The sequence below is a fragment of the Macaca nemestrina genome, chromosome 3 (assembly GCF_043159975.1).
Source record: "Macaca nemestrina isolate mMacNem1 chromosome 3, mMacNem.hap1, whole genome shotgun sequence".
Lineage (NCBI taxonomy): Eukaryota > Metazoa > Chordata > Mammalia > Primates > Cercopithecidae > Macaca > Macaca nemestrina.
The window spans coordinates 149499892-149526223 of NC_092127.1; the positions used below are offsets into that span (position 1 = coordinate 149499892).

The following is a 26332-nucleotide window of genomic DNA, read 5'->3' on the forward strand; positions in this document are numbered from 1 at the left end:
TTCTTTTACATTTTCTAATGGACTTTTGGCTGTGTTTTCAGATTGGGATTAGAAATTTAGAAGCAGGTCAGTCAGCTTTCAGTTGGCAAGAGGGTATTCCTTTTTTTTTTTTTTTTTTTTTCCTGAGACAGAGTCTGGCTCTATCACCCAGGATGGAATGCCGTGGTGCGATGTTGGCTCACTGAAACCTCCGCATCCCAGGTTCAAGCAATTCTCCTGCCTCAGCCTCCCGAGTAGCTGGGATTAGAGGCCCACACCACCACACCCAGCTAATTTATTTATTTATTTATTTTTTGGTAGAGATGGGGTTTCAACATGTTAGCCAGCCAGGTCTCAAACTCCTGACCTCAAGTGATCTACTGGCCCTACAGGAGTGAGCCACCACGCCCAGCCAGGGCATTACTTCTTAACACATGTCCTCTCAGTCCAAGGCCTTTGGAAGCTGGGATGCTGAAAGGCTCAGTCCTTGCATTTGGTACAGTTTTGCGGTCCTAATTTTACCTGGTGACCTTTCTGGGTCACTGTAGAGCTTATAGTGAGTACCTCTGTAACTGTTACGGAGTCTCAAGGGAGTGAAAAAAGGAGGCTGGGAAGGGGATGTAGGCAGGCAGCTAATTAAAAACCCAGACTGACAGGACTGACTGTGGCATTTAATAACTCTGCCTGGAAGCACATGCCCACCCCTCCTCCATTTCCCATATAAGAGAACAGTAGATATTAGTCAAACCACAAAGTCGACACACTCAAGCTGCCATTTTACTTCCTCTAAACTGATGTAAATAGAAACTGATTTAAATAGAACATACCTATAGATACGCAGTATACACACACACACACACACACACACACACACACACACACACACACACACATAACCTATTTGGGCCACTGTTTCCATTGTTTCATTTTGCTCATCTCTCAATCTGCCGTGGAACTTTTTCAGAGCGATTTCTTTACTTCTCCTTCAATTTGAATAGTGACAGCGTCATCTCAAAGACATGTGTTTATTATTAAAGTTTTGGGGGTTGTTTGACATGGAATGACACTTACTATTAGACTCAAAAATGCAGAAAAGGCAATGTTAGCCTGTGTCAAATTTGGGTAAGAAGTAACTGGGTGTGTGTTATCCTGTTTTCTCTATATTTGAAATATCTCAAATTTTAAATATTCAAAACTATGTTGTCTCCTGTCAAAAGAATAAGTTGTAGGAAAGGCAACTGGATAACTCTTAACTCATAGACCTGACCAATATTTGTAGTGTGTACATGGTGTTCCAGGTATCGGGATGGGTGATAGGTTTTCTAGTGGTGGAGAAAGGAGACGGGCTTCTAGTTTCCTAGAAGCCACTTTTCAATGTGGGAGAACATATCGTCATCTTCCCACTCATGTATTCTACACTGTTGTTCTCTTTAAGCTCATTAAATACACTCATTTTCCCTAGTGCCTCACTGTCTCACAGCTTCCTCATTCACCATGTATATTCTTGCCAACTTCTCTCCACATATATTCAGCAAATGTTTTGCACACTCTGTCTTCTGAGTGAAAGGCACTAGGCTAGCCAGTTGCTCTCATTACTCCTGTGTAATTAAAAATGGCATATGTGCCTAACTTGCAGTTGAAAGTCAAAATGTTATTCCTGATCTTTCAAAGAACTTCAAGATGATATATGCGTACTTAGGTCTCTGTAAAGACAAACAAGTGGCATCTCAGAAAATCCTTCATACACTTGAAAATATGATTTATTACTTGAAGATGTTTACCACTATCACAGACTAGTATTACTCAGCTTCTGAGGCACAACTGAACAGTACTTTCTTAGTCTGCTCGATGCCAAAGGAAAACGTGAGTTTGGAGAATGTAGTAGATACTCGGTCTGGTGGAGACAGCTACTCAATGGAGTTGCCAGGATTCTTGTCCTTGAAGACTCTGTTTATTGACATCCCATAAAATATTATGTGATTTTCTAATGGTCCCTAAAGATATACTGGGTCGGACCCAGTCATCAGTATTTTTTAATTCTGCAGATGCCTTCAATGTATAGCCAAGGTTGAGAATGTATTGCTCTAGTGCCTATTTATGACTGGGCTGCAGGAGTATGTGAGAACTCTGAAATAGAATATGAAAAGGTTTGTGTATTCCCATGTGCATTTTTCAGTGGAGAAGCTTATTTTAAATTCACAGAAGTGCCTACAGCTTTTTTAAAAAGCCTAAAAACCGCATTTCTGATGATACGTAGTTTTTTCAAGAAATAGCTTTTAGCAGCCTGTGTTGCTATGTCCAGTCACAACCCAGCATCTTTAACATTTCTGTCCCATGTTGGGAGGCAAAATGACAGAGTATCCTTGCCTTTGAGGGTAGGAGAAGGAATGCTATTCCCCTCATTCTGGTGTGGAGGGACTAATCCATCATTTCACCGTTATGCAATCCAGACAATGGGGAGAACCTGCAAAAGTGACTCCTGGGCATGTCTCTCCTGCCTCCCTGAGCCCATGCTGACCATGGCTGTGAAATCCAGGCATGGCTGTCATGTCCCAGGCCCTCTCTCAAGCCTCCCACAGTGTTCATCAACCTTTAGTTCTATGCCTACTCGTGCATTTTCCCCCCTTACTCAACACCAAGGAAGAAATGAACAGGTTTGCTTTTTGAATAATTCCCTAAGGGTCTAGCAATTTCCTGCTCTCTCTTTGCAAGCTTCAGCTGGTAGGAGTAAATGGTGTAGTCATGTGGTAGAGAAGCCAATCACCGTAATGGTTACAGATTAGGAGCAAATAGTAGAGGAGAGGAATGACGTATTTACGAAAGCATCTCCATGTGCATTTTCTAATAAGTGAAAAAAAGATTGAATAGAATATTACCATTTGGTAACACATTAAATTAATGAGTGAGGGCATGGAGCATCTACAGCTGCTAACATCACAAAAAGAGGGAAATCAGAATGATGTGGCTTCTGGTGAAAGAACAGCTCAGCCACCTCTAGTCTTGCCAGTGGAATGAAGCCCAGTCCATTCCTGTTGATTCAGCTGCCACAGTTCGGAAATAGAGAGGATGGGGAACATGTTTAACTTCACCAGGAGTGTGCGATAAGCAAGATTCAGAAGCTGTTATATAGCTTACAAGTCAAATGTCTGGGTTCTTCCATAGTCAAATTATAAAGAAAAATCAAAGGAATGGAGGAGGAACCCAAAGACTATCAGAGACTTAAAAGACAGGACAAGTTTCAAAAAATGGGCAAGCCTCAATTACAATATCCAGGGGTGGTACACACTTAGGTAATAAAATTATAAAGAAGGCCGAGCGCGGTGGCTCACGCCTGTAATCTTAGCACTTTGGGAGGCCAAGGTGGGTGGATCACGAGGTCAGGAGATCGAGACCATCCTGGCTAACATGGTGAAACCCTGTCTCTACTAAAAATACAAAAAAAATAGCCGGGTGTGGTGGCGGGCACCTGTAGTCCCAGCTACTTGGGAGGCTGAGGTGGGAGAATGGCATGAACCTGGGAGGTGGAGCTTACAGCGAGCCAAGATTGTGCCGCTGCACTCCAGCCTGGACAATACAGTGAGACTCCATCTCAAAAGAAAAAAAAAAAACAAAACAACGACAACAGCAACAAAAAAAAAAACGTAAAGAAGAACAAGGAAGTGATAACGATAAAACTCACTAGTTACTTTGTGGGAAAATGAGACGGTTGAGATAAGACGAGATATATGGAAGGTTTCTGCAGTATCTTCCTGAGTTCAGTTTCTTGACCTGGGAGGTAGTTATAAGGATGTTCACCTTAAAATAATATCAAACTATTAAAAATAATAATGTTAAAGAGGCATTTAGAGTTTGAGGCAAAGATGAATTTTTGAACATGATTATATATGCTGCTAGATGTAGAAAAGTCATATTTTTCATGTAAATGACCATCATTTAATACATGATTTCTAGTAACTTCAGAGTATCACATCATAAGGATATAACACCATTGAGTTAACAATCCCATCGTTAGGTCGAATTGAATGAATCTTGTTTCAGACTTTTAGAGGTGGAATACCATTGAGATTCCATCAGGATGTTGTTTTTTTTTTTTTTTTTTTTTTGACAGATCTTTATTAGACCTCCTCTGTGTTCAGGACACTGTACTGGGTACTACATCAAACTTACATCAGAGACACAGTTCTGCCGCCTTAAAATATCCTCACGTTTGTGATGTGATCTCCCTCTAGTGGCGATTGTAAATCAGGCTCAAACGTGAGCCTAATGCTTAAGATAAAAAAGGTTATTGATATCATAAATCATAGAATTTGGGGTTGACAGGTATATTGAGAGTTTATCTTGCTTAGCATTCTGTGGCTTCAAAAGAATGCCTTTGAAGGAATAAAACTCAAGATCCAATAAACCTTACCACATTCAATAAAGATCTCCAGAATAATGTATGGTCATTACTTAATCCTTTCCTCTTCCTTGGCTCCTAAACACTTAAAGTTGTATCTTAACCCAAATCAAAAGTGATACATTCTCCACATATAAGAAAGAGAAAAATTATTCATGTGATGTATTCTATTAATAATCTTCAATGAAATACATCAATAAAAAGTTAAACCTTGATGGGGTGGTAGAGAAAGAAAGAAAGGGAGGGTATACCCAAGGAAAGAAAGGACTGCATCAAAAATATCTGTAAGTGTACCAACTGTATAAAATTTTAAGTATATTAAAGATATCAGGAAAAAAGCATACAGTTAGAGATGCATGTGCTGACTTGTAAGATGGTCATGACAAATAAGCAACAAAAGCAAATTGAAGGGTGATAGGAATGGTATGCTTCTGCTTTGGCAAAAGTAAACACAAAGGCATGTATGCATAAATGTGAGCAAGGGAAAGGTATGGAAGTATTCAAAGCCTTCTGTTGGCTTGCAGGGAAGGTGACAGAAAGGGGAGTGGAAAGATGTTGAACTTTTTCTTTCTGCATCTTTGTAGTGTTTTTATCATTATGAAAAACATGCATTTTAAAATCTTGTAACAAAATATTTAAATGTTACTTCTTGTCTTAGTTCAGACTGCTATAACAAATCATTATTGCTTATAAACAACAGACATTTATTTCTCACAGTTTCAGAGGCTGGAAGTCTGAGATGAGGTTGCCAGCATGGTCAGGTTCTAGTGAGGACCCTCTTCTTGGCTGCAGATGGCCGACTTTTCACTGTATTCTCACACTATGAAAAGAGGGTGAGAGAGATCTCTGTCGTCCCTTTTATAAGGGCACTAATCCCATTCTTGGGGGCTGTACTTATAACTGAATCACCTCCCAAAGGCTCCACCTCCTAATACCACCATATTGGAGGTTAGGATTTCAACATATGAATTTTGAGGGAACACAAACATTTAGTCCATAATGTCCAACCCCTCCTTCACAAATCACAGGAAAGGATAAAGTGAACCGACCAACCCCAAACCTCTTCTGTCTACTCTTCTCTCCACTCTGACTCATCCTCAAGGTTATACCAACTTTGCAGTGTTGTGTCTTCTTCAGGAAACTGAGAGTCATATTACACTTCATCCGTCTTTTTTTCTTATCCAGCCAACGTCAGCCTCCTTATAAATATAGTATCTGTGATACCCTCAGATTCTTTAAATTAAGAAGTAGTCGTGGAGATGTTTTAGTATTTCAGCCCAGTCCTTATTGCGAATCTATTTGCATGGATACCACTTCTTAGTCAAATAATTAAATTTAATTTGAATAATCACTCTCAATAAGGCATGGGGTCTTTGGTCTGCCTGGGCGAATTTTACCAGGACACTTACTTGCTTGTCTCTCCCCTCAGGGAATGTGGCACATCTACTGCAAACAGAGAGAGAGCTGGGAGCCTCTCTGCTATATTCCCCCAAAGCTGCCCAAACCACATTTATCCTTGGAGGGAGTGTTAGTCTGTTTTCACACTGCTGATAAAGACATACCCGAGACTGGGCAATTTACCAAAGAAAGAGGTTTAATGGACTTACAGTCCCACGTGGCTAGGGAGGCCTCACAATCATGGTGGAAGGTGAAAGCCACGTCTCACATGGTGGCAGATAAGAGAAGAATGAGAGCCAAGTGAAAGGGGAGACCGCTTATAAAATCATCAGATTTTGTGAGACTTATTCACTTCCATGAGAACAGTATGGGGGAGACCACCCCCATGACACAGTGATCTCCCACTGGGTGCCTCCCGCAACACGTGGGGATTATGGGAGCTATAATTCAAGATGAGATTTGGGTGGGACACAGTCAGACCATATCAGAGGGCTTCCCAGGTCACTCTTGCTCTACCTTTTCCCTTTGGACTTCTACCATTTTGTTCAATATGTCTGTCTTAGTATGTTCAGGCTGCTACAATAAAATGCCATGGATTGGGTGGCTTAAACAACAAACATTTATTTCTCACAGTTCTGAAGGCTGGAAGTGCAGGATCAGGATGCTGGCAGACTTGGTCTCTGGTAACAGGCTGCTTCCTGGTTTGCAGGCAGTTGCCCTGTTGCGTTTCCTCACATGGCTGAGAGTGAGAGCTTTAGTCTCTTCTCCTTCTTATAAGGACTTTAATCCCATATAAATGCCACCCTCATCTAGATCTCATCAAAACCTCATCACCTCCCAAAGGCCCCACCTCCAAATACTATCACATTGCAGGTTAGAGTTTCAGCATATGAATGGGGGATACACAAATGTTCAGTTCATGCAAACTCTATCCTAGCCTGTTCACATTCTACTATAGCTACCAGCATATGCATCCTTTTTCCTATCGAGATTGTGGAGTTTCTCAGTGGCAGAGACAATATTTCTCATTACTCTTACATTTACAGTGCCTAGGATAGTCCGTGATATATTTTCATCCCTTCATTCTGGCACTGTGCTAGGTGTAGACTTTGAGATCAAGAGATAAAGTCTCATTTCACAAAAATCTCAGGATTCTGTGGGGGAGGCAAGTAAGTAAATAAAGAATATGGCAGAATGCAATGAGCATATGGTGGGTATGTGCCTACGATGCTATTGCACTCAGAAGAGACTCATTCTGGAAGTAGTAATGGGAAGAGTGGTTGGCTAGGAAGGTTTCCTGGAAGAGGTATTTGTGCTGAGTCTTCCAGATCACAGAGGAATTAGCTTGGTAGGGAAGATGGGAAAGGGTTAATCCAGGCAGCAGGTGCTGTATGCACCTGGCAGCTAGAACCATGACCACCTTTGGGGACATAATTATGAGCATGTTATAAAAAAGGAGGTAAGAGAGGAGCAAACAGGGTGCACAAAGATATACGATTCTTAAAATATCTGGTGTCACAAGGGAATAGATTTTATTACAGCAGAGATACTGTTGATTGGATAATCACAGGCAATGAAGCTGAAAAGTCAGGCTAGGGTTGAAGTATAAAATAGCCTTAGATTTCAAGCTAAGGGATTTGGATATTGTCTCATTAGCAAGAAGTATCCAACAGATCTGAGCCTCCTCTTGCCCTGAAATCTTGTAGCCTTATATTTAAGCACATTGATCAACAATAAAACATATAGACAGAAGTTATCTAATTGCCTATTTAGTCAAATTCATTAATTAGTTTAGTGACAGTGAAGATGATGGGGCTATCCTATTTTAGTAGTAATGAGTAAATCAGAAGAAGATGAATTGGAGTCAATAAAAGGAATGATGAAAGAGAGTCATCTTTATATAAGATGAGCCAAGGGAAAAAATAAGGAAGGACTTTCTAAAGCATGATATTGTCACAGTGTTAGCAACTACATATGCAGAAATGAATCTTAGTTGCCGGGGCACTTCACTAATCAACTTACTTATTTTCAATACCCATAAAAAATGTTGTATACTACTGGCATTCTAGTCTTAGCTACTCTAAAGAAAGAAAGAATAAAATAGATTTCAACTTTGTAAAACTTAAAGAAGTTGTTTTTATATGTGAAATTTAAAAATATTTGTATGTATGTTTCTTTGTTAGGTCAATGTGAACCAATTACATTGGAACTCTGCATGAATTTGCCGTACAACAGTACAAGTTATCCAAATTACCTTGGCCACAGGACTCAAAAGGAAGCATCCATCAGCTGGGAGTCTTCTCTTTTCCCTGCACTTGTTCAAACCAACTGTTATAAATACCTCATGTTCTTTGCTTGCACCATTTTGGTACCAAAGTGTGATGTGAATACAGGCCAGAGTATCCCCCCTTGCAGGTAATATGATGGGATCTCCCCCAGTCCCTTATTTTGCCTCAGAGAGAACCAAGGGGTGAAGACTTAGTTGAATTTGGACAAAGTAAATTTCCCTAAGGAGCTCTGCATTTAACAAATACCTCATATTTAACAAGTGAGACAAAGAAGTATAAGTTGTAAAATGAATATTTGAGTCAGAATTCATTAACAAAGTACCAAACAAGAGAGGTATGAACATCCTTTGATGATAGTTTATATGTTTTAGTCAAATAAATTCAGAGGTATTTCATTCTGTTGTATTAAAAAGTATTTTTTTAAAAACTATGTTAGTAGAAAAGGGATATATCTGCCTCTTTTTCTGGCAACATTGATGTGTTTAAAATGCTGCACTCTGACCCCACTTGTTAGAGATATGACACAAGACATTGCGCCACCCTCACAGATTGGACAGGGATGGACATTGCTGACATTTCTCTGCCTGTTTGAATGAAATAAGATTCACTATTTCAAGAGTGCAGCTTGGACTTTGAATATGAGTGATATTCTGGTGTCAAGAGTATTGTTCCAGAGTCCATATTTGAGTTCAAATCTTGACCCTTCTCTAGTTTCTGGGTAGTCCTTAGACAGATTCCTGAGTCCCTCTCAGCCTCAGTTCCTTTACATGTACAATAAAGGATAGTAATGGTTGTTGGATTGTATTGTTTTGAGATCAAATGAATGTAAAGGGCTTCTGATTCATTGTAGTGAACCCTGAATGGACAATAGCTATGATGATAGCACAGGAACACAATAGCTTCTTGGCAGTCTGTCCCTTTGCTGTGCCATGTGGTAGGCATTGTAGTTAGAGGGTTTGCATATACAAGATGACTCTCAGAAGTGAGTTACTACTCTCTTCAGTGCTGTTTTCCCTCAAGGGGTGGGTATACAAATGTGCTGGCCTAAATGTGAGTAGCAACTGCAGAAACCATATGTTGGGATCAGAAGTCACACAGAGTTTTTTTTTTTTTTTTTTAAAGCAGTACTATTAATATAGTGGACAGAAGAGAAAACAATAAATTTTATGCTGAATACCAAATGGATGACAAAGTAAGGGCATCTATAGAGACAGGACAGGAAATAATAAAATTTCAAAATGACTTGGGGGACTGAACAAATTATACCAATAGAGAGAATAAAACTAAATATTAGCTGGTGTAGAAATAATTCTGAAAATTTCTGCTAAGTACTTTTAAAAGTATAAAACACCTACCAATTTTATGTTAAAAAGCTGTTTCTAAATCTTACTTCACTTTTGCTAAGCAAGGTCAGTGATAGTGAATAATTTCCTATTAATAGTGCTTAACAATTTCTGGCATTTGACTTTCTTTTCATATGTAGATAAAAATTTCCCTAAAGCAGCACTTTCTGCTGTAAATGGAAATGTGAATTTATATCCAGATATAATTTATAATTTCAGGGCTTAAGTTCCATATTAAAATGCCTAAGATAAGCATGATCGTGAAGTGTTGTTCAATCAAAATTTTGGTAAATTTCTTTTAGATAACTTTATTTCTTTTTTTCAGGTTCACCCATACATCTTTCATTTTCAGTGTCTATCACTGTGAATTTTATATTTTGATATTTGTTTATAAGAAATTTTTGAATAATATGCTAATAAGCTCATAAAGTGATACGTAGTTGCTTTTGCCTGCTTTTGCTAGGTCTGTTTATTAATTTTAACATTGAATATTTTAGCTATGAGATTGAAAAATCTGACATTATCAAGTCCTTACAATGGGCTAAATACTTGAGGATTGTTAGGAGTGTACTCAAAATAACCTTTTGAGTGAGGTGTGTATCATCAGAGGTGCTGCCTACGGCTGGGCACTATAAGGACTATGATAAGAACAGCGCCCCCTGGAGTTGTGCTGCTGTGTATTGTTGTAATTTCTATTTTACGGAAAAAAATAGGAAGTGGTAGAGTCAGGCACTATACAGTCTTCTGTATAAATATGACTAATTTAAAATAGCAGCCACAATTGAGTTACATACATTTTTTATAAACCTGCAACAAAGCTAGTTAATTCAACAGACAGTTATCAACTATTGAACTTTCCATCTTTCCTGACCTAACATAGGAATACCACGGCTTTATCTTTACCCCAAATTCCTGGTGTTGAGTTATGCTGAGCTTTGTCCAGACTTAAACCTAGAAAGAATTTTCTTTGAAACTTCCTCATTTGATTGTTACACTTTCTCTACCAGTTTTGGGCAAGACTGGAGCTGGCCTTTCTGGAACATCTGTCTCCCGTTTTACCTTAAAAATGAGAACTTGGTTGAATTAACGTACAAAATTTGAAACTTTTGAGACGTAAGCATGCATTTGAGTCCATTAAGAGAGTATTGGCCTAGGAACTTACTTTGGTTAGGTTTTTTTTTTTTTAAACTATGTAACTAATTTCTTAGTACTATATTGAGACAAAAATCATAATTTTTTCCATAAGAAGTAAAAAAAGAAGTAAAGAAATCTTCTGTGAGGCACACTGATACCTTAACCTAAAAATATTCTGGGGATAAAAGACATAACACCCCTGAAAGTGCATGATACAATAGTTAGTATATCATTTCTTTAAAACAAAAAACAAACACTTTAACTGACTCGAGCTCAACATAAGTGGGTTTGAGAGGAGTCCTAAGTTTTTCAACAATATTGATGGAAGCTGAAGTAAGGGAGGCAATGCCTTAGGCAAGCTAGGGTGGCACATGAGATGGCTCACAGGGCTGGTCTGCAGAGGGGGAGATCTCTGAGGATGAGGTTGATGAATAGATTCAATGACTTTGGTGGCAAACTATCCAAAGTGATGTTGGAGACTTCCCTGTTTGGAACAAAAGGTTGGAGAATGTGTCTGCTTCAAAGACAGAAGAGAGAATGAGAAAGGCAATGTGGAGAAGGGAATCTGTGTCCTGGAAACATCTTTAGAGCTATTTCTGCAATAAAGTTTCTTCTGGCGAAAGTGTGGTGCTGGAATGTATACTCTTTACAGAGATATTACTTGTTTTGGTTTCCCAAATACCTATCATATATATGTGCATCTTTTATATCCATACACCCACTATACATGCCACACACACAGAATTTAAAACTTGACATAAATTCATAACATCTGTCTCAGATGGAGCTAATTCTGCTTCTAATGTTTTGTTTTTCTTGTTCATCTAGAGCATTGTGTGAGCACTCCAAAGAACGCTGTGAGTCTGTTCTTGGGATTGTGGGCCTACAGTGGCCTGAAGACACAGATTGCAGTCAATTTCCAGAGGAAAATTCAGACAATCAAACCTGCCTGATGCCTGATGAATATGTGGAAGGTTAATTTTAAAATTAATTACAGCGGGGTATTTAACATGGGTGAACATGTTAGCTACCTTTTCAACTTCTTCTATTTATGGTTTCTTGTTTGTTTGTTTTCTATTTAGTGGCCAATCAGGCTGCTTAGGTGAGTGAATTTGTGAACTTGATTGCATTGAAGAATTCGGCACCCGTCTGTTAGATATTGCATTCATTTTAAAAATGAAGTCATTTGCTATTTCTATTCTTTTATTTTTGTGGGTACATAGCAGGTGTATATATGTATGGGGTACCTAAAATATTTTGATACAGACACACAATGCATAATAATCACATCAGGTAAATGGGGTATCCATCACCCCAAACATTTATCCTTTCTTTGTGTTACAAACAATTTTAGTTATTTTTAAACGTACAACAAATTATTGTTGACTCTAGTCACTCTGTTGTGCTGTCAAATACTAGATCTTATTCATTCTATCTAACTATATTTCTGTACCAATTAACCAATCCTGCTTTCCCCCACCACTACCCTTCGCAGACATGGGCAACCATTGCTCTACTTTCTATCACCATGACTTCAATTGTTTTAATTTTCAGCTCCCACAAATAAGTGAGAACATAAGAAGTTTGTATTTCTGTGCCTGGCTTATTTTACGTAACACAATGACGTCTTCTTTCATCCACGTTGTTGCAAACGACAGGCTCTCATTCTTTTTTAAGGCTGAATCATACTCAATTGCATATATGTTTCTTTATCCATTCATCTTTTCATGGACATTTGGGTTGCTTCCAAATCTTGGCTATTGTGAATAGTGCTGCAACAAACATGGGAGTGCAGATATCTCTTCTATATACTGGTTTCCTTTCTTTTAGGTATATACCTAGCAGTGGGATTGCTGGGTCATATAGTAGGTCTACTTTTAGTTTTTTGAGAAGCCTCCAAATTGTTCTCCCTAATAGTTGCACTAATTTGAATTCTCACCAATAGTGGGTGAGGATCCCCTTTTCTTGACATCCTTGCTAGCATTTGTTATTGTCTGTCTTTTGGATATAAGAGATTTTAATTTGGGTGAGATGATATCTCATTGTAGTTTTGATTTGCATTTATCTGATAGTCAGTGATGTTGAGCACCTTTTCATATACCTGTTTGTCATTTGTATGTCTTCTTTTGAGATATGTTTATTCAGATCTTTTGTCCATTTTTAAATCAGATTACTAGTCTTTTTTTCTATAGAGTTGTTTGAGCATTTTATATATTCTGGTTATTAATCCCTTATTGTATAGATATTTTGCAAATATTTTCTCCCATTCTGTGGGTTGTCTCTTTACTTTGCTTTGCTTTGCAGAAGCTTTTAACTTTATGTAATCCCATTTGTCCATTTTTGCTTTGGTTGTCTGTGTTCATGCAATATCACATAAGAAATTTTGTGCAGTCCAGTGTACTGGAAAGTTTCCCCAATGTTTTCTTCTAGTAGTTTCATAGTTTGAAGTTGTAGGTTTAAGTCTTTATTCATTTTGATTTGATTTTTGTATATGGCAAGAGATTGGGGTCTAATCTCATTCTTCTGCATATGAATATCCAGTTTTCTCAGCACCATTCATTGAAGAGACTGTCCTTTCCCTAGTATATGTTCTTGAAACCTTTGTTGAAAATGAATTCACTGTAGATGTATGAGTTCTTTTCTCAGTTTTCTCTTCTGTTCCCTTGGCCTATGTGTCTGTTGTTATGCTAGTACCATTCTGTTTTGGCTATTATAGCTCTGTAGTATAATTTGAAGTCAGGTAATGTGATTCCTCTCGTTCTTTTTGCTCAGGATAGCTTTGGCTATTCTGAGTCTTTTGTGGTTCCATATGAAGTTTAGGACTTTTTTCCTATTTCTGTGAAGAATGTCATTGGTATTTTAATAGGGATTATATTTAATGTATAGATTGCTTTACATAGTGATATAGTTTGGATATTTGTCCTTGCATGTTGAGATGTAATCCCCAATGTTGGAGGTGGGGCCTGATGGGAGGTGTTTGGATCATGGGGGCAGATCCCTAGTGATTGGTTTGGGTCATCTCCTTAGCGACAAATGAACTCTTGCTCTGCATTCACATGAGATGTAGTCATTTAAAAGTGCGACAATACCTCTTCCCCTACTCTCTCTCTTGCTCCTTCTTTACCATGTGACGTGCCTGCTCCCCTTTTGCTTTTCATCGTGACTGTAAGCTTCTTGGGGCCTTCATAGAAGCTGAGCAGATGTCTTCACCATGGTTCCTGTAAAGGCTGCAGAACCATGAATCAGTTAAACCTCTTTTCTTTATAAATTACCCAGTCTCAGATATTTCTTTATAGCAACTCGAGAATGGCCTCACACAGAAAATTGGTACTAGAAGTTCAGCATTGCTATAAAGATACCTGAAAATGTGGAAGCAGCTTTGGAACAAGGTAATAGGCAGAGGTTGGAAGAGTTTGGAGAGCTCAGAAGAAGACAGGAAGATGAGGGAAAGTTTGGAACTTCTTAGAAATTGGTTAAGTGATTGTGACCAAATTTCTGATAGTGATATGGATAGTGAAGGCCAGGCTGATGAGATCTCAAATGGAAATGTGGAACTAATTGGGAATGGGAGCAAAGGTTCACCCATGTCGTGTGTTAGAAAAAAGCTTGGCTGCATTCTGTTCATGCCCTAAGGATATGTTGAAGTTGGAACTTGAGAGTGAAAATTTAGGGTACCTGATGAAAGAAATTTCTAAGCAACAAAGTGTTCAAGACATAGGCTGGCTGCTTCTAACAGCCTGTGCTCAGATACAGGAGCAAAGAAATAACTTAAAGTTGAAACTTATAGTTAAAAGGGAAGCAGAGCATAAAAGTGTGGAATATTTGCAGCCTACCTATGTGGTAAAGAAACAAAAAGCTTTTTCAGTAGGGGAATTCAAGCAGGCTGAATTGCTAAAGAAATTTGTATAACCAAAAGGGAGCAAAGAGCTAATAACTAAGATAATGGGAAAAATGCCTTGAAGGCATTTCAGAGATCTCCCAGGCAGCCCCTCCCATCACAGGCCTTAAGGCCAGGAGGACTGAATGGTTTTATGGGCCAGGCCCAGGTCCCCACTGCCTTTTGCAGCCTTGGGACACTGCTGCCTGCATCCAGGCCACTCTACCTTTAGCCATGGCACAAAGAGGCCCATGTACAGCTCAGGCTGCCATTTTGGAGAATAGAAGCTATAAGCCTGTTGGTTTCTATATGGGGTTAAGCCTGAAGGTGCACAGAGAGCAAAAGTGCATGAGGCTTGGTAGCTTCTGCCTAGATTTCAGAGGATGTATGAGAAAGCCTGGGTGCCCAGGCAGAAGCATGCTGCAGGGGTGGAGCCCCCACAAAGGACATCTGTCAGAGCAGTGCAGAGGGGAAACATGGGGCTGGTGCCCCCACACAGAGTCCCCAGTGGTCACTGCTTCATGGAGCTGTGGGAAGTTGGCTTCTGCACTCCAGACTCCAGAATGGTAGATCCACTGGCAGCTTACACCCTTTGCTTGGAAAAGCTGTTGGCACTCAACAACCTGTGAAAGTAGCCATGGGGACTGAACCCTGGAAAGTCACAGGGGCAGAGCTGCCCAAGGCCTTAGGAGCCCACCCCTGTACCAGTGTGCCATGGATGCGGGATATGTAGTCAAAGGAGATTATTTTGGAGCTTTAAGATTTAATGACTGCCCTGCTGGGTTTTGGGCTTGCATGGGGCCTGTAGCCCCTTTCTTTTAGCCAATTTCTCCCTTTTGAAATAGGAATGTTTACCCAATGCCTGTACAGCTGTTGTATCTTTGAAGTAAATACCTTCTTTTGATTTTACAGGCTCATAGGTAGAAGGAACTTATTTTGATTTAGGATAAGGCTTTGAATTTGGGCCTTGGGACTTTTGAGTCAATGCTGGAATGAGTGAAGACTTTGGCGGAGCTATTGAGAAGGGATATTGTATTTTGAAATGTGAAGAAGACATGAGATTTGGGAAGAGGCAGAGCAGAATGACATAGTTTGGATATTTTCCCCACCCAAACCTCATGTTGAGATGTAATCCCTAGTGTTGGAGGTAGGGTCTGGTGGGAGGTGTTTAGGTCATGGGGGCAGATCCTTCACGAATGGCTTGAGCCATCTCTCACTCTGAGTTCACAGGAGATCTAGTCATGGTGCCTACCTCCAACTCTCTCTTTCTCTCTTGTTGCTGCTTTTGCCATGTGACGTTCCTGCTCCTCCTTCACCTTCTGCCATGATTGTAAGCTTCATGAGGCCTGTCTAGAAACCAAGCAGACTCTAGGCTTCCTTTAAAGCCTGCAGAACCATGAGCCAAATAAACCTCTTTATAAATTACGTGGCATCTAGTATTTCTTTATAGCAATGCAAGAATGGCCTAATACACATAGTATGGAAAGTTTAACAATATGGATTCTTCCAATCCATGAACATGGACTATCTTTCCATTTTTTATGTCCTCTTTAATTTGTTTCATCAGTGTTTTATGGTTTTTATCACAGAGACCTTTCACTTCTTTGGTTAAGTTAATTTCCAGGTATTTTATTTTATTTGCGGCTTTTGTAAATGAGATTACTTTCTTGGTTTCTCTTTCAGATTTTTTGTTGTTGGCATGTAGAAATGCTACTGATTTTTGCCTGTTGATTTTGTATCTTGCAACTTTACTGAATTTGTTTAGCAGTTCTATAGCTTTTTGGTGGAGTTTTTAGGTTTTTCCAAATATAAGATCATATCATTTGCAATCAAGAATAATTTGACTTCTTCATTTCCAATTTGGATGCCCTTTATTTCTTTCTCTTTTATGACTGCTTCAGCTAGGACTTCTATTACTATGTTGAATAACAGTGGTGACAGTGGGTATCCTTGTCATGTTCCAGATCTTAGAGATAAGGCTTTCAGTTTTTCCCCATTTAGTTTGATACTAACTGTGGGTCTGTCAAATATGGCTTTATTTTGCTGAGGTATGTTCCTTCTTACCCAGTTTTTTGAGGGAATTTTTTTCAGGAAGGGATGTTGAATTTTTTCAAATGCATCAACTGAAATGATCCTATGCTTTTTGTCCTTCGTTCTGTTGATATGATATATCACATTGATTTCCATATGTTATATCATCTTTGCATCACTCCTGTAAATCCTAAATGGTCACCAGGAGCAGTGGCTCACGCCTGTCATGCCACCACTTTGGGAGGCCGAGGCGAGTGGATCACCTGAGGTCGGGAGTTCAACACCAGCCTGGCCAACATGGTAAAAACCAGTCTCTACTAAAAGTACAAAAATTAACTGGGAATGGTGGTGGGCACCTGTAATCCCAGCTACTCGGAAGGCTGAGGCATGAGAATTGCTTGAACCTGGGAGGCAGAGGCTGCAGTGAGCCAAGATCATGCCACTGCACTTCAGCCTGGGCGACAGGAGTGAAACCATCTCAAGAAAACAAACAAACAAACAAACAAACAAAACCAAATCCTAAATGGTCATGATGAATGACCTTTCAATGTGTTGTTGAATTCAGTTTGCTGGTATTTTCTTGAGGATTTTTACGTCAATGTTCATCAAGGAGATTGACTTGTAGTTTTCTTTTTTTGATGTGTCTTTGTCTAACTTTGGTATCAGGGTAATAGTGGCTTCATAGAATGAATTTGGATGTATTCCCTCCTCCTCTATTTTTTGGAATAGTTTAAGCAGAGTTGGTACTAGTTCTTCTTTAAATATTTGGCAAAGTTCAGCAGTGAAGCCATTGGGTATAGGCTTTTTTTCCCCCCCACTGAAAGACTTTTAATTATTACTTAAATAGCATTACTTGTTATTGTTCTTTTCAGATTTTAGATTTCTTCATGGTTCAATCTTAGTAGGTTGTATATTTTTAGGAATATATTAATCTCTCATAGGTTTTCCAATTTATTCGTATATAGTTGCTCATAGTAGCCTCTAATGATCCTTTGAATTTCTGCAGCATTGGCACCCAAGCCACAAGTCAAAGTTCTCACTCTTCCGCTTCCCACAAACAGGTAATGGAAGAATGGTAGTGGTCTCTCCTCATGATCACTACAACCCCAGGTCCATGACAAGTACTACCATACCACAAGAGTTCACTCAAGGCCCAAGGGTTCTTCAGTCAGCCTGTGGTGAATGCTGCCAGGCCTGGGACTCTCATTTCAGGACAGTGGGCTGGCCTCTGACTCAGGGCACATCCAAAAATGTCATCCAAGAGCCAGGGCTTAGAATTAGGGACCCCAAGAGTTCACTTGATGTTCTACCCCGCTGTGGCCGAGCCTGGTACCTAAGCTGCAAGACAAAATTCATTTTACCCTTCCCTCTCCTGTTCTCAAGCAGGAGTTTCTCCCTGTAGCCATCACAGCTAGGAATGTGCTCAGTCATACCTGAAGCCAGCACATTTCAATCTCACCGAAGGCTCACAACAAGTACTGCCTGAGTACTGCTGCTGATAATTCAGGGCCCAAGGGCTCTTTAGTCAGCTGGTAACTAATCTTGCCAGGACTGGGTCCTTTTCTTCAAGTCAGTGGGTTCCCTTTTGGTTGAAGATAGGTCTAAAAATGTTGTCTGGAAGCTAGGGCCTGGAATGGGGGCCTTGGACAGGACTCTGCCTGATGCCCTATTCTACTGTGGCTAAGCTGATATCCAAGTTACAAGACAAAGTCCCCTTTACTCTCACCTATCCTGTCCTCAAGCAGAAGAAAGGAGTCTCTTTCTGAGCTGCGAGCTGTGCCTGCCTGGGGTTGGGAAAGGGGTGGCACAAGCACTATCTTGGCCACTCTGCGGCATGTACTAGGTTGCATGCCCCCAAGTCCACTGTCTCCAAGCCCAGCACAGCATCAGGACTTGCCCCAAAATTGCAGTCCTTGTGGGCTAGACCGCCTTTCAAATTTATTAAGGACCCCCAAACACTTTAGCCTGTGGTGGTAAGGCTTGCCAGAACTTAAGTTCTGACCACTGGGATGGGTGATTCCCCTTTGGCTGGGGTTGGTCTAAATGCTCCCTCCATGCATGGGCACTGGCTGAGCTCTGCCTGGTATTGCTTTCTGCTGTGACAGGACACCACTGAGTTCCAAAGCAAAGTCCCACAATCACTCCACAAGTGCACAGATTCTCTGTACTACGCAGCTCTTGCTGGGGAATGGGGGTAGGGTGGTGTTGGTGATTCAAAATTGTCTTTCCTACCCTTTTCAGTGCCTTTTTTAATTATCTGAATTTAAAACCAGGTACTATGATTGCTCATATGAATTTTAGTTCTTATGAAGGTGCTTTTTTGTGTGGATGTTGTTCAGGTTGGTGTTCCTGCATAAAGGACACTTAGTGGAGGCTTCTATTTGGCCATCTTGCTCCATCTCCCCCTCAAAAAAAATCATTTTAAAATTAAAAATAATGAACTCAGAGATGAGTTTAATTAGTACTCTGGTGTTTCTTAAACTGTACTTTACTCACAGAGCCCATTATGTATGGATGCTTTTATACTAGGGATTCTGAATGCAAAGGTGAACATTAAACCTTGGTTCCTTCAAGTAAAAAACATTTGGGGACCATGGCAACACAGGATCGTTAAGTACAGAAATGGAATTGTGGGCCAGGTGGAAAGATGGGGCTGTGGAAATGATTTTGACACATTGAGAGCTGCTAGGTAGTCAGGAGCACTGACTCCACAAGGCATATTAGGCTCTGGCAATTGTTGGATTGTCCCATTTGGAAAGAGAATTAATCATTGGAATACATAGACGTTAAACTGCGTATCTGGAGAGATGAGGCCAAGAATGAAGGAGAAAGATGCTGATTGGTAGGCAGAAGAATGCCAAAGTGAAATGGCTATTTTGCTTTGCAAGAGACCACTCTTATCTTCAGTAAAAGCTCCTTGACAACATCCTACATGTAAATACGTAAATTAGCTGATGTTTCTGGGTTTTCAGCCCTTTAACAGTAATATTGTTTTTAATAGAATGCTCACCTAGTCATTTCAAGTGCCGCTCAGGACGGTGTGTTCTGGCTTCCAGAAGATGTGATGGCCAGGCCGACTGTGATGATGACAGTGATGAGGAAAACTGTGGTATGTATTTGCAATGGTACTTTTCGTGAATGTACAGTATTAACTAGAACAGAATAAGAAACTGTGTTAAAAATGTAAACTATTCACTGATAGTAGGACTAGGATTGAATGCTAATGCCTTTACTTCTTTAATTATTGAACAGTATGGCATATATTCTAAGTCTTTTTCCTAACTCTTGATTTCCTCTAAATTACGCTTCTGTGTAACCCTGATACATACAGTACTCCTCCCCCTTATTTGTGGGGATACGTTCCAAGACACCCAGTGGATGCCTGAAACCATAGATTGTATGGAACCCCATATATGCAGTACTATGCTTTTTCCTACACATACGTCCCTATGATAGAGTTTAATTTATAAATTAGGCGCAATGAGAGATTAATAACAACAATAATAAAATGGATCAATTATAACAATATACTGAAATAAAAGTAATGGGAATGTGGTTTCTCTCTCTCTCTTAAAAAATATCTTATTGTACTATGCCAACCTTTTTGGACCATGCTTAACCAGGGATAACTGAAACCGTGGAAACTGAAACTGCAGATAAGGGTGGAGGGGCACGACTATATTTGCAAACACTTATTAAAAGGAGAAGCAACTCACAAATGTAAGGAATTATTTTTATTATTAAATTATAAAACAGTTATCAGTTTTAAAGTCAGAATAATAGTGTCTTTGCGTATACTTCCCATGTTGCTAAGCAGACATCTAGATGCACAAAGGCAGAGTTCATACACCAACATTCAGAGTTCAGACTCCATCATTCCCAGTTTAATTGGGATTCATTTTCATGTCCTCTCTTATTTGTTCTCTGTTGGCAAAGGATAAAACTCTTCTTGACATTTCTGCCATTGATTTCCAAAATCGCCAGTGGAAAAGCTGTAAATCCCAATGGTAATTTGAGTGGACTTAATTCTAATTACATTTCCCTGCAAATCTTTGTACTTGTAACCTCAGTGTATTAGGGAATAGAAGTCAGACAATGGCCTTTAATAAACAGTGTTTTTGAGGAAAGCAAAATGATTGCAGATCTATTCACAGAATGGTTTGGTTATTTAGCCTTTCCTGTTTAAGAGGAATTGACACTGTTTCATGAAAAACACATAAGGCAGTACATCTTTTGAAATCATTTCATTCTTTTGGCCTTTGAAGTATGAAATACTGCCTTGCTTCATTAAGTGAATTTTCTATGGTAAGCGTTGCCCTTCTGGTCTAGACAAAATGTCAGAAGCAATTAACTGAAATCCTCTCAGCTCCTATAAATATGGACGAGTGCATCTTCTGGAAACCCCCAGCTGTCAGAATGATGGTACAATGACTGGGGTAATTTTATTATGGAGGAATGTACAGTGTTTTTAGAAGCTACTGTTGTTTGCTTGTTTGTGGTTTGTTTTTTTTTTGTAAAGAAATAAATTAAAACTCATTGAATATCCCTTATATAAGTGATTTATTGAGAATGTATTAGATTTGTTCACTTAACTATGACTTTGATGGGTCATGGTATTTGAGATGCAATTTAAAGTAGAGTATCTTAGATGGTTCAAAGATTTTGCATGATACTTTGTTGGGGTGGCTAGACCTAAATTTGTTGTAGGGGACTAAATATTTGAGAAATAAAAAAGCTTAGTTAAAAACAAAACAAAACAGCCTTACCAAGACAAAAAGTTCTGAGTTCTAGAACATATTCTGCAAAAAACAAATTGAAAGTACTATAGTATTGGTATAGGGTTTAAATGACCCTAAAATATCAGGTTTCTAGTTAAGTAATTGGTTTTCACCAGTATTTTAATCACACAATTGAAGACACACCAAAATAATAGAATATATTGTCTAATCCCTATCAAAAACTAAAAATAATTGACAGCACTATTGAGAGCTCTAGTTAAGGAAAGTTAAAAGTGGGTAAGAAATAATACCTTTGGAGTTAAATTAATTGCTCCAGCAGTACTAATTTATGAGAAGTTTTCCAAAGTGACTAACAATAGAAAACTTTACATACTCCGTTCCCCTTTGGGACTCATGCATGTATTTGAATGGACTTGTTCAGTGATTTGGGAGGACACACCACTTCAGATCAAATAAGGAAGTCAGGTTGATGAAGGCTCAACAGAGGACTAATAGGAAGTCATCTGTTTCCGTTTGCCTCCTTGCTGTTTGTCTTTCTGTTTTTGTATGTGCATAGGCACACCATCCGGTAAAGCAAGCACCAGCTCCAGCGAAGCTGGGTTTCACCGGAAGCTTCTTGCCTTTCTGACTTACTCTGTCCCTTGTGGTCTTAAGTGTTTGAGCTGTACTCAATAATTGGACAATTAACTATTTATTGTCATGGATCTGCAGCTCCCTCAGAATTTCCAACAAGGTTATTGAGTTTCCCCTCAAAACAATACTTATTTAACTCAGTTATAAAATAAATATTGTATGAGAAATTAACTTTACTTCTTGTTTCTTTGGCGCTTTTGTAATGGAGAAACATGGTAGCCAAAGCACTTAGCTTATAAATACACTTTTAAAATATATGCATTAGAATTTAGCAATCAGTAATATTGTTTTTAAATATCTCCAGCTCTTGTGGTAGATTTTCACTGTTGAGGTTGCTTTGATTGTGTAATTGCTGATGTAAACAAAAGTTGAAAATGTCAGTACTAGAAAAGATTTCAACAAGTGTTGGGATGAATTATACAAATCCAATATGGGAAGGAAGTCTAAGAGACAGGGGAACGCTGAGCAGAATCTGCACTGTGTCAGTACTGCATTGTCTTAAGGATTGATGGTATGTCAGTAATTGAGCATACATGATATAGATGGAGCTGCCTGCAAAACTAGCAACTTGATAAATGAGTTTATTTTCAACATAACATTTTCCAAGCATCGATAGCCATGCAGTGGAGCATGAGGGAAAGACATGGGCAAATAAATGATCAAGAATGACATCAAAGAAAGGAAAACTAAGGAAAACAACAAAAAGATTATATTGTTCAGTTTTTATATGACTGTATAGCTTTGAGTGTGTGAAGCGGAGGTTATCTCTCGCTAGACTTTACCTCCACGATTTGGGTCAGCTACAAGAGCAGGTGGTACCTGGGCTGTGATGCAAGCAAACAGCAACTCCCAATGGAGCAATTAAATGAAAATGTAGCTATAACAGGTGCTTTATATCGACTGTCAAAATAAAATCCTTTATTACACTAACACAGAATCAAAATTCCTAACTGATCACTATTCTAAGTAAAAAAGTATACATCATATGGAGAAAAGATTGACAGCAATACAAATGTCTGAGTGTCATTAAGTGACTTTCTGTTTATCGTCAGATGAGTAAAAAACCAGTTCTTCACCTATCTTTGGTCTCCTCTTGATCTTAAATAAAATAAAACCTTTAAATATAACCTGAGCCATTTCTCTGAGTCAGAATCCCCTTAGGTTGTATTAGAAGATCTGACTCTGATATTTATGGGTTTTACAGCTTGATTTCAAAGGGTTTCCAAAAGGTATGTTTTATTTTTGGATTTGTGGATAGCATTTCTATGAGTTGTCTCACAGAAGGGCTTAACTGGCTTTCTTAACACTCCAAATACCATCAGCCTCTATGCTTTTGTGTCTCTTTGTTTGGGGAGGAGACCACTCTTTGCTCTGTAGCTGGCAGAAGAGTGAGAGTCATTATGTCCATAGCTTTGGCATATCCACAAATGTGCTTTCAGGATGAATTTTCAGGATTGATTTCTCATCACTCAGTAGGGTTTAATTTTCCATGTTAAGGGACAAATTTTCTCCTTCCCTTTAGATACTTGGTTAACCGTTTCATTGTCTTCTGTGGTGTCTTGGGAAGGCAGACTGGAATGGCAGAGTGTCCTGCATAGACTTAGACTTGAATTTACATCCTGACTTAGCCTTAGAGGCTGTGTGACATGTGGCCAGTCACTTTACTTCTCTGGGTAAGATGCAGAGAACACCCACGTTATCTCCCACAGCTTGGAATGCTTATAACATGCCCTGTTCAATCTCAGAAGACAATAACCAGGAACTCACCTGCTGTGGCGGTGGGAAATCAGGAGGCAATTCCTTTCAAAGGCTGCCCCAGTAGTCTCCCTTGAGGGAAGGAGTCCTGTCTAGCATAGCCTTGTTTCTGACAGCTGTTTATGGCAAAAGAGAGTGGGCTGGCCTGTCAGGCTAAAGCATGGGCTGGGCGAGGTCCCTGGCTCACATAGTAAACTCAGGTAGATGGATAGTGTCTTTTCCTGGAGATAGTGTTGGTTTTGAGTCGGATATTCTCTCTCTTTAGGATTAGAGCCATGCAATTTAAAGTCCCATCCATTCCTTCATCCTGCCTCTTTCACAGGAGACTGGGCCACCCATATGTGAAGAGCATGCCATAAAAATGGCACTGCTAAAAGCAGGAAGTGACTCAGGAATTGGGTAGGCTGCTGCAACTTTCTAGCTGGATGGTGGCTGGTTGGCCTGTGCTGGTATTGCTGCCCTGATAGTCAGGCCTGGACCACAGTGGGAGGCAGGTCCTCTGTTCCTGCAGCTATAGCAGGTGCAGAGGCAGAGCCCTTTGCAGCCATGCCTTGAGGGAAGGGGCACTGTTGTCCAGGATCCTGCATGCTGTAGAAGGCTCTTCACACCTGTTAGGCCTATACTCTGGCTGTTACAGCTCCTATGATCTGCTCCAAGGTCACATCCACAGCCACTTCCTGGGGCAGACGCTGGTCCAGGATGGCTCAGTCCAGACTGTTCCAGCCTTTGCCAATGCAGTATTACCTTGTCTCCTTCCTCCTTGTGAGTGGTTCCACTCCGAAGGGGGAGAATTTAAAAATTTCATGCAGCTCAACTCAAGAGGATGAGTGGACCTACTTACTCTATAGTTGCATAGCTAAGAGATTCTTACAGAACAAAAAGCATCTGCTTTAAGTCGATTTGCTGACGTTATTTGTAATGACAACTGTTTTTATAGAGAAACAGTTTAGGGGCGGAGTGGGGGGAGGAGACTGCCTCTGTCAGGGCAGCCTGTTTCACAGAGTTTTTGTGAAAATGAGAGACAGAGTAAGCAAAAAACCCAGATGAATGCTTAGCACACTTAGTGTGACCAGTCAACCTGATTTGCCTGGGACTGATGGGGATCTTTTGGAACAAGGGATATGTCATGCTCAAATCAGTTAAATCCCTGGCAAACTGAGATGAGTTGATCACTTTTTTGGAACACTGTATCCTCAATTATTGATCGTTGCTATTGTCTCTGTGCTGGGGAGGTTATTATTCTGACATCGACAATTATTTGGTTTCATAACCTACAGCTGCATTAAACAGCCCACCCCATCCATGCCTGTTTTTAATTTTTTTTGGAATCATATCGTTTTCCTCTTAGAATATAAATTTAAAACATATTTGCACCAAAATGTCACTTTACAAAGAAAGTGGTTTCTTCTCAAAATAATACTGTCTCCCCATGTAACTCATGTCTCTCTCTTTTTATCCTACTTCTTTTGTGCTCACTGTAACTCTACAAAGGAGTTATTATGTTATGCAAACTTTTATGAGAAAAGAGAAGACATGGAGAGGTAAAAAATGAATGCGTATGGAGTACTCCTTTAATGTTTATAGCAACCATATGAAGCAGGCATTATTATTTGTATTTTAGATGTTATGGAAACCAAGGTTTGGAGAAGTTAAGTAACTTATCCAAGCTCACACAGCTAGTGAGATTTGGAACTAGGATTCAAATCCAGTTGTCTGACTCTAAAGCTGTGCTTCCACTGCTCCTACCCCTTATGCATACTTCATGTTCGCATCTTACAAAGAACTGCAATTAATGACTTGTACCTGGATCTCATCCAGATCTTTCTCCGTGGAGCTGTGATGTGGAGGGATTCAATTTCTCTAACTGTTAGTTTCCTCACTTATAAAATGGTGAGCATAATGCTGACATTATAGGGTTATTTTAAGAATTAAAGCTAATATCTAGAATGTGGATACATAGTGGATAATACATGTCATCTCATTATCATGATTATTATTATTTGTGAGGATACACTGTGGGGGGCCTTCTGTCCCAGATGATCTATTTATGTGGTATTTCATCATCTCATTCCAAATGTCAAAGTTCTTCCTTGTAGTCTTAAGAAGAATGTGCCTTGGTAAGAAGAATGTGCCTTGAGAATCGTCAGAAAAACGCATGCTATTTTATTTCATTCTCTATTAGCAAGTGGTGTGTTTTGTGAGCAAAGGAGCAGCTCTGGAGAAGGGTCAGCACCATGCATGGAGTGTTGAGCCCTCTTTTTTGATGTCTTTTGCTCTCTGGTAGAATGAGCAGACTGTAGCATTTGGCAGGAGCTGGGTCACAGAGGACAGATTTCAGGCTCTTTCTCAAAACTCAGGAGACTCTTATTGTTAGAACTTTTCAGATGCTGTCTGGATCCTCTACTAGCTGAAAACTCTAAATAATGTCCCTGTGAATTCTTGGAATGGATGTCCCTGGGCCTAAGACCACTCCAGATTATCAGCCAGTGAAAGACTCTCATTATTTATTTCCTATATCTTTGGATGACGAAACACACTAAATCTAATTTTAGCTTATAGTAAGCATTTTGGGTCACTTATTTTTATAATTGTTTTTAGTGAAAATTTTGAAAACCAATTTTTTTCTTATAATGGATTCCAAGAAACCTGAGTCAATCATCTACAAAATGTATCTGACTCATTTGTAGTAGGTCAGATGAACAATAACATTCTTGAAGAAACTTCTTATTTGATCACTGCTTTGCATTTCACTGACAAAT

The 26332-nt window shown here is 39.5% G+C and overlaps 1 protein-coding gene across 10 annotated transcripts in view; it reads left to right on the top strand.

Moving 5' to 3' along the window:
* Positions 1-26332, top strand: part of LOC105487675 (corin, serine peptidase) — a 276725-nt gene that overhangs the window by 185430 nt on the left and 64963 nt on the right. For 9 of the 10 annotated variants that reach the window (XM_071093630.1, XM_071093634.1, XM_071093635.1 and 6 more), the window contains 3 exons: positions 7957-8188; positions 11367-11512; positions 19448-19555. In XM_071093630.1, the coding sequence (XP_070949731.1) occupies positions 7957-8188; positions 11367-11512; positions 19448-19555 (486 nt within the window). The remainder of the gene's footprint in view (positions 1-7956; positions 8189-11366; positions 11513-19447; positions 19556-26332) is intronic. The other variant, XM_071093628.1, reaches the window with a different exon arrangement.